Source organism: Schistocerca piceifrons, chromosome 10 (genome assembly GCF_021461385.2).
Source record: "Schistocerca piceifrons isolate TAMUIC-IGC-003096 chromosome 10, iqSchPice1.1, whole genome shotgun sequence".
Classification (NCBI taxonomy): domain Eukaryota; kingdom Metazoa; phylum Arthropoda; class Insecta; order Orthoptera; family Acrididae; genus Schistocerca; species Schistocerca piceifrons.
In genome coordinates this window covers 137,004,918-137,013,906 of record NC_060147.1, presented here as the reverse complement: position 1 = coordinate 137,013,906, position 8,989 = coordinate 137,004,918, and the positions used below count along the sequence as shown (strand labels likewise).

General features: G+C 48.6%; 1 protein-coding gene across 1 annotated transcript in view; it reads right to left on the bottom strand.

Annotated features, from left to right (window-relative positions):
• Window positions 1-802: 802 nt before the first annotated feature.
• The window catches only part of LOC124719055 (synaptic vesicle glycoprotein 2A-like), a 75,135-nt gene continuing 66,948 nt past the window's right edge, over window positions 803-8,989 (bottom strand). Inside the window, exon 12 of the mRNA XM_047244725.1 lies at window positions 803-998. Within this exon, the coding sequence (XP_047100681.1) occupies window positions 937-998 (62 nt within the window). The 3' untranslated portion in view covers window positions 803-936. The remainder of the gene's footprint in view (window positions 999-8,989) is intronic.

Here is an 8,989-nt window from a genome sequence, read left to right as displayed (position 1 = left end):
CAAAACCACCTGATTTTTACAGTCGCGAAATCGAAAAGTTACCTCAGTGTTGGTAGACTGTTGTAAATAGTGAAGGAGACTATATTGTTGATGAACAAAGTCTCTGTTTTCTGTACTGTTGTGCTTAAGGAAACACGCTACAAACTTATCCATAAACCCAATATTACTCTTGGGCGAACGTAACCCAGTCAATAAACAACACGCTTCTCCCCTAATCTCGACGGTAGCATCAGGAGGAGTTTAAAAACAGCGTGTTCGACAGCACTTTTAAAATCAACAACCAGAAAACGCTTGCGCGTCAGTGACAATTTTAAACCTTTCTCTAGAACGGGTAAACCGGCTCAGTGAGGCTGATCGAGGTGTAGCATTAAACTCCAAGCCAAATTCCAGGCAGTTACAAAAAGAAATTCCTAGTCAAGAAGCATCGTCCAGCAGTCCCAAGTACCGTCTTTTCTCGAAAGAATAAACGGAAACGCGGCAGGCATTTTCAGAATTACAACTTTCGTGGTGAAAAGTTTCCTCAAAAGCCAAAATGAAGACTTCTGGAGCGAACACCTCAGTCAGGGGAAGCCAGGTTATCCCTCGTTGCAAAAAATGTGTTCCATTAAGGGCTGAACACCCAGAGAAGTACTAAAACCATTACCATATTACATGGTTCCAACTTGTATCTTTTCGAGGTGATAATGAAGACTGTATATACCCAATGACCAGGTAAATAAACAGTTGTCTCTTCTGTTGTATAGTCCGTCGGTGTGAGGAAATGAAAGCTTCTCTAGTGGCACACAAAAAATGAGACGAATACTTTCGTTGGAATGTTTTATTCCATAGCTACAGCAGTTAAGTTTTGGATCTGGCGAGAAGGCGCACATAACAAAGACTTCGGATACAGACAAGGTGTTCTTAATCGTATTGTTCCAGATGGAGGTCCAGTGGTCGTCATTGGCGAAGTTTCTTCATCTTTTCTTCAGATGGCAGCAGCAGCGACAAGAAGCCACACACTGCGAAAGAAAATGAAAAGGTCTCGAATTAGTGTCTGGATATGACCAGCAAAAATATACTTCGCGCCAAGAGCGGTGCGGTGAGATAGTTAATATGCTGCTATTGGATAACCCATTCAGCCGTTTTATTGATAGTATTTAGTTGACATATTGGATTTCTAAATTTTACAATTTCAACTTCAGACATGCCAGTGGCAGTCCAACTCAACCTCAACAACGAAGTACCCTAATCTCCCATAACAATAATCCAAGCACATAACTATAGACCAAGCCGCGAGCCTTGAATTACACTGAACAGTCAAACAAACTGGTACACGTGCTTAATATCGTGTAGGACTCCAGGCAAACACATAGAAGTGCAGCAGCATGACGTGGCATGAACTCGACTAATGCCTGAAGTAGTGCAGATCCTGCAGATCTGTCCATAAATCCGTAAGAGTATGAGGGGGTGAAGATCTCTTCTGAACAGCACGTTGCAAGGCATCCCAGATATGCTCAATAATGTTCACGTCTGGGGAGTTCGGTAGCCAGCGGAAGTTTTTAAACTGAGGAGAGTGTTCCTGGAGCCACTCTGTAGTAATTCTGGATGTGCGGGGTGTCGTATTGTCCTGCTGTAATTGGCCAAGTTCGTCGAAATGCACAATGGATATGAATGGATTCAGGTGATCAGACAGGATGTTTAGCTACATATCTTCTGTCAGAGTCGTATCTAGATGTTTCGGGGGTTCCATATGACTCTAAATGCACACGACCCAGACCATTACAGAGCCTCCACTAGCTTGAACAGTCCCCTGCTGCCATGCAGGGTCCATGGATTCATGAGGTTGCCCCCATATGTGTGCACGTCCATCTCCTCGATACAATTTGAAATGAGACTCGTCTACCAGGCAACATGTTTCCAGTCACCAACAGTCCAATGTCGGTGTTGATGGGCCCAGGCCAGGCATAAAGCTTTGTGCTGTGCAGTCATCAAGGGTACACGAGTGGCCCTTCGTGTCCGAAAGCCCATACCGATGATGTTTCATTGAACGTTTCGCACGCTGACACTTGTTGACGGCCCAGCATTGAAATGTGCAGCAATTTGGGGAAGGGTTGCACTTCAGTCACATTGAACGATTCTCTTCAGTTGTTCTTGCAGGATCTTTTTCCACCCGCAGCGATGTCGGAGATCTGATGTTTTACTGGATTTCTGAAGTTCATGTACACTCGTGAAATGGTCGTACAGGAAAATCTCCAATTCATCGCTACATCGGAGATTCTGTGCCCCATCACTGGTGCGCCGACTATAACACCACGTTCAGACTCACTTAAATCTTGATAACCTGCCATTGTAGCAGCAGTAACAGAACTAACAACTGCACAAGACACTTGTTGTCTTATATAGGCGTATTCTACCTGTTTACATATTTCCGTATTTGAATAGACATGCTTGGACCAGTTTATTTGGTGCTTCAGTGTAAATGAAACTGTATTGTTCAGGAGACATCTATGATGTATGTACGCAGACTGAAGCAATGAATGAAAATTTGTATCAAGCCACGATTCAAACCTGTTCAACAGTGGGGTGCTATTCCGGTACACTTGGAGATCCCCTGCAATGCGTTTCGAATTTGGAGGGAACACCAAGTGAACTGAAGCGTCAATGAGAATGTGTATGGAGGAGAGAGGAGCGCTAGGGAAGTGTAGTCCATGCGGCTGTGCACAGCCACTGTGCCAGAGTGGCGTAGTGCTTAGAGAATCTGCGTAGTGAGCAGGAGACCCAGTTTCGAATCCCAGCCTTGGTACATATTTTCATTCGTCCCTTCAGGCTGCGTACACACATCAGATTCTATGTCAGTGTCTTTTAATCGGTCCACGTGACCTGTAAGTGACATCGGACCCGCATGCCGATACTGGCAGGTTACGTCTACAGGGCTCCGTATGGCAAGCACTGGATAACTGTTACTTTGGAATTAAAGTTTACTGCATAATGTGAGCTTACCACAATGTACAGAGATCACTTATAAGGACTATTGGCAAGTGATACATTGATGCGACCGGAAGACCTGCGCGAGCCATCAGTACCTATCGGCTGTAATGTTAAAGCTGAAAACTGAGGCGGCTGTGGGATCACCTGTGCCGGACTCAGTTAATTGAAGAACTCTTCGGAAAAAGGGAAATCCGAAAGAAACAGCACCGAAGCACAGTAATGTATTTTATTCTTCGAACACAGTTAACAATACTAGAACGTACGTAAGGCAGAGGGACTGCTCAAAAAATTCAAATCCTGCGGATAGTATACTGCTCTAACTGCGGAAAGGCCGGACGCAAAAATGAGAAGTTTAACATCACTGGCCCGAAATCTACTGACAGATTCGGCGCATCTATAAATGTCGTCGAGGGAACTGCCTGTTCAAAGAAAAAAAAAATCGTGGGGCTTCTTAGGCTAGGATATCTCTTCTTCACCTTTGCCTCACTTGGGAACAGGCATCATATCCTGCGTGACCTATTTCTGAGTGCATCACGAAACTATCCGAAGTGTAATCATAGCGTGTAGGCTTTCACGGCCGGCGTATTCAAAACTTCCGGACTAAGAGGCCGTGGTCCAATAGTAGAAATACTTCTCCCTGACGTTTCGTTGCCAGCTGCGGGCAACATCATCTGACGTGAGTCTACGACTGGCTGCTAGGCCGTGGAGGTCCTGTTTATATAGAGCGCGTAGAGGGCGCCACCACTCGTCACGTGTTGTCAACAGTAAAACTCTCTGGCTGGCGTCATTACTCTCGATCGAAGGTAATCGATTGTCACATCTTTGGTACAGAGTCGATCGCCATATCTTATCTAGCTTCAAGCCTTCTTCTTTCCTGTTAAAATTATTGTGGTGTTTAAAAATCTCTACAGCCTCTCTATACATACGTGCATAATAATGCGATGTCTTAGCTAGCACGCTCGTCTCACTAAATTTTATTTCATGGTCACCCGTTTCAAAAACATGTTCCGCTACAGCCGATTTGTCCGTGTGTCCCAGTCGACAGTTCCTTTTATGTTCAGTTAGGCGAGTATTGATACTTCTTTTTGTGGTTCCAATGTAAACCTTCCCACAACCTTCGGAAGGTTTACATTGGAACCACAAAAAGAAGTATCAATACTCGCCTAACTGAACATAAAAGGAACTGTCGACTGGGACACACGGACAAATCGGCTGTAGCGGAACATGTTTTTGAACCGGATGACCATGACATAAAATTTAGTGAGACGAGCGTGCTAGCTAAGACATCGCATTATTATACCCGTATGTATAGAGAGGCTATAGAGATTTTTAAACACCACAATAATTTTAACAGGAAAGAAGAAGGCTTGAAGCTAGATAAGATATGGCGATCGACTCTGTACCAAAGATGTGACAATCGATTACCTTCGATCGAGAGTAATGACGCCAGCCAGAGATAGTTTCACTGTTGACAACACGTGACGAGTGGTGGCGCCCTCTACGCGCTCTATATAAACAGGACCTCCACGGCCTGGCAGGCTTTCGGCCATCCTTCTCTTCCGACGATCTTCTCCTTCACCTCACTCATCTCCTTTCCGAACAGCTCAATTCCCGTCGCTCCGCAATCTTCCTCTCTCTTGACCTCGAACGCGCTTATGACCGCGTATGGCATTCCGGTCTCCTTTTCAAGCTCCAAACCTTCGCCCTTCCCATTAACTACGTCCGTCTGATCGGTTCCTTTCTCTCCCGCCGTCCTTCCTATGTCACCATCCATAACACCGATTCCTACACCTTTTTCCCCTCCGCCGGTGTGCCCCAAGGCTCCGTCCTCTCCCCCCTTCTGTACCTGTTGTACACGGCGGACATGCCACCGCCGTCACTCCCCGTCCACCTTCTCCAGTTTGCCGATGACACCGCCTTCCTTGCCCTTGCCCCCACCCTGCAACGCTCCCAACGCCTTCTCCAATCCCATCTTGACCGGTTCACCGCTTGGTGCAACCAGTGGTTGCTCAAAGTCAATCCTTCCAAAACCCAGGCGATCATTGTAGGCCAAACCACCCCTTCCTTCCGCCTCCTTGATTTCTATCTCACCGTCCATGGCCATCCCATTGCCCTCACTCCCACCCTTAAGTACCTTGGCGTCACCCTCGACCGTCGCCTCTCCTGGACTCCCCATCTCCAGATAATCCAAGCCAAGGCACGTTCCCGCCTCCGTCTCCTCAAGCTCCTTTCCGGCCGTACGTGGGGTCTGGACCCCTCCACCATCCTCCACACCTATAAATCCCTCATCCGCCCTATCCTTTGTTATGCCCATCCAGCATGGATCCTCGCTCCTCCTACCTTTTATAAATCCCTCCAAATCCTTGAACACCATGCTCTCCGCCTCGCCTATCGCATCCGTCTCCCCTCCCCCACGCGGATCCTATATGATCTCATCCCCTTCCCCCACCTCCTACTTTTCCTTGAAAGGATACGGATCCTGTACATCTCCCGTAAACTTGATCCTCCTCACCCGCTCGTATCCTCGATCCTCTCCCATCCCCACCCGCTGCCGCGCCTGTATTCCCACGTCCCGCCTGGTCTTCATCTCTCCACCCTCCTTACCCTCTCCCAAGGTGGCTTCCGCCAGCTCCCCCTCCCTGATGATGCCCTCCTCCCCTCCATCTACCCCTCCTACCAACTTTGATCCTCCCGCCCTCCTCCTGTGCTTGCTCCTCTGGGCACCCTCCCTCCCTTCTCTCCTTTTTTCCCTCCCTCCCCCTTTTCTCCCCCTCCTCCCCCGGGCCTCCCCTCCGCTGTCCCTCTCCTCCTGCCCCCGTCTCCTCCACCATTGGCATCCTTTTTCTCCCCTCTCCCCCACCTCACCCCAGTTTCCCCCCTTGGCAGGTCCCCGGACTCGCACACACTACGTGGACATTCGCGCGCCGGAGATCACCGCCATCAGTGTTTCGTGTGTGCCGTCGTGTTTAGTGTTCAGTGTTCATCGTCACACTCCCTCGTTCACCAGTGCCATTGTCATCTTCAGTGTTTGTGCGTCGTCTCATCAGTTAGCAGTGTGGATTATCGACGAGTGTGAACGGCTCCGTGTTTGTATCTATGTGTCTCCTGTTTTATTGCCCACCGTTCTGTAACTTCTGTGTCTTCTCCTGTTTTTGCTGCTTGTTTATTCTATGGCTGAAGAGCAGCGTAGTGTGCTGCTGACAGCCTGCCTATTGCACAGGCTTTAAAATAACAATAAAGTAAAAAAAAAAAAAAAGGCCTAGCAGCCAGTCGTAGACTCACCTCAGATGATGTTGCCCGCAGCTGGCAACGAAACGTCAGGGAGAAGTATTTCTATTACTGGACCACGGCCTCTTAGCCCGGAAGTTTTAATTACTGTATCCGAAGTGTGCTCGTCTACCTTCAATGTGTCACCGCAGAGAAGGGTTAGCTGGTTACTTTTTGGTATAAGTAATATTTACAAAAGGCTGGGACAGGAGAGTAGTTTGTGTCGAGACTCATCAAACCAGTCAGAAGACTGATGACTAATACACTACTGGCCATTAAAATTGCTACACCAAGAAGAAATGCAGATGATAAACGGGTACTCATTGGAACTCCTGGAACAGCTAAAAAATTAAGCAAATTCCAGTGTTACATTGTTGAGTTTCTTTATTTAAACTTACGACTTATCGCCTGAATATGTTTTTTATATTTCATTTTATCTGTTTCTACTATCGTGTTATAATTTAATGTATTGACTCGTTCCATGACCATGGAGACTTCTCCTTAATTTGGTCCCACGGAACAATAAATAAATAAATAAATAAATAAAAATATTAATACACGGCTGAAGGCCTGGCACAGTACCTGCGACCAAATGAAATGACCATCACAAACAACAAACATTGGTGCTCAGAAGTGTTCCAAGGGTCGGCCTGGGGAGGAAACTCTAACCACTGTTTAGGTGAGACAGACAGCCAAGCGTAACACTAAACGATCGGGTTGCAGCACGGCCTACGGACGGCTGAAGAACCAACCAACAACCTAAACGAATCCCTCTCTTCCAATCGACCAACTGCCCACTCCAGTACGCAGACAGCATTTATCTTCTCAGTGGAAATCACAGAAGCTACACACGGTTCCACGTAAACACACTTGCACAAGAACTCGAACAATCGTAAGAGCAATCACTGTGGAACCAGAAGGACGAACCAGTTCGACACACAGAGAGTTTCCACAAGCGGTCGGCGACCACATACACGTCCACCGATGACACGACGGATGAACGACCGATCCAGGTCGTTCCCACTCAAGTTACGTGTGTCGGCAAGGCTCGGGTGAGTCTTGGCTGTCCGAAGCTGACTGCAGCTGCAACCCGACTCAACTCGATGTCCGCTCGGAACTTGGAGACACGGCGACCCGGGCACACGGGCTCGGACCCAACTGTGCAGAAGTAACACTTGCCCATTGGCCACCTGACATCTCTGCACAAGGAAGGAACCGACCCACGTCCGGCAAGATGACCAACTGACGAGGCCCAGAAACGGTCAAAAGCCCAAATACACGTCCCCCGATGAGACGGCCGACCGAACTACCAACCAATTGTCGTTCCCGATGCAGTCTCCTTCCGTCGGACAGTGCACGTGTGTCGCCAGCGGTCGGCGGGTACTGGCTGTCCGCACCCCACTGGCGCTCCGTCCCCGACTTCACTGCTGCTGCGTCCGTACTGAGCTCCCCACTGAACTCCAGACACACGACGGCCAGTCAATACTATCTGTCGCTCCAGAGATGGTACAACAGTGCACTTATCGATAAGCGCTGCTGCTGCTGCCACTCACGGGCAGTTAAGCCAGCAACTTAGTGACGTCAGTAAACCGAATAAGAAATGAGACGGCGGTACCTCAAGGACAAGATGTTAAACAATAAACGGTACGAAGACGGGCCGCGCACGGCTGTGTACCACATTGATTTCTGCGGTTATTTCAGGAAGTGTTGCTTATCTGTTCGCACAGACAACTCTATGCTGATGCCGCTGCTCTCGGTCTTATGTTATGTTAACCGGGGGCCTAGAAACGACGGAGAGGCTCCGTCCCCGCCTCAGCCGCAGTGGTCCACAACCCCACGACGACTACCGCAGTCCACTTCACCCCTCCGCCGCCCCACAGCGGAGGCAGGGTTATTGTGCGGTTCGGCTCCCGGTGGACCCCCCAGGGAACGTCTCACACCAGACGAGTGTTACCCCTATGTTTGCGTGGTAGAGTAATGGTGGTGTACGCGTACGTGGAGAACTTGATTGTGTAGCAATCGCTGACATAGTGTAGCTGAGGCGGAATAAGGGGAACCAGCCCGCATTCGCCGAGGCAGATGGAAAACCGCCTAACAACCATCCACAGACTGGCCGGCTCACCGGACGTCGAAACAAATCTGCCGGCCGGATTCGTGCTGGGTACCGGCGCTCCTTCCCGCCCGGAAAGCCGTACGTTAGACCGCACGGCCAACCGGCTCTCGGTCTTAGTGAAGGCTGTGGTGGTGAGAACCTACGCCTGAATTGTGGTGTTCTCGTCACACAATTTGACACTGTGGATGTCGGAATACTGAATTCCCCAATTGAATTCCGAAATGCAGTGCCCCGTGCGTCTAGCTCCAACTATGATTTCGTGTTCAGAGTCTGTTAATTACCGTCTTGAGCGCATAATCACGCCTGAAACCTTTTTACATGTATAACCTGAGTATAAATGACAGTTTCACCAATGCTCTGCCTTTTTATACCTCTTGTACGCGATACCTCCACCATCTCTTTATGTGGACACCTCTATCTCGGGACTCTTTGTCACGCCAGTGTAACGTATACTGTCGATTTACAATGACTACTGGTAAGTTATAAACTGCTGCTAACTGAGAAGTGTGTGCTGTATTACACTGGGTGTTCAGTTAGTGTAAACAATGTTTTATGACAATACTGCCGACAATATCTAGGCGTCCCTAACCCCTCTCCCTAGTTCATGCAATTCCAGTGTGAACCAGTGTGCTCTGTGGTCAG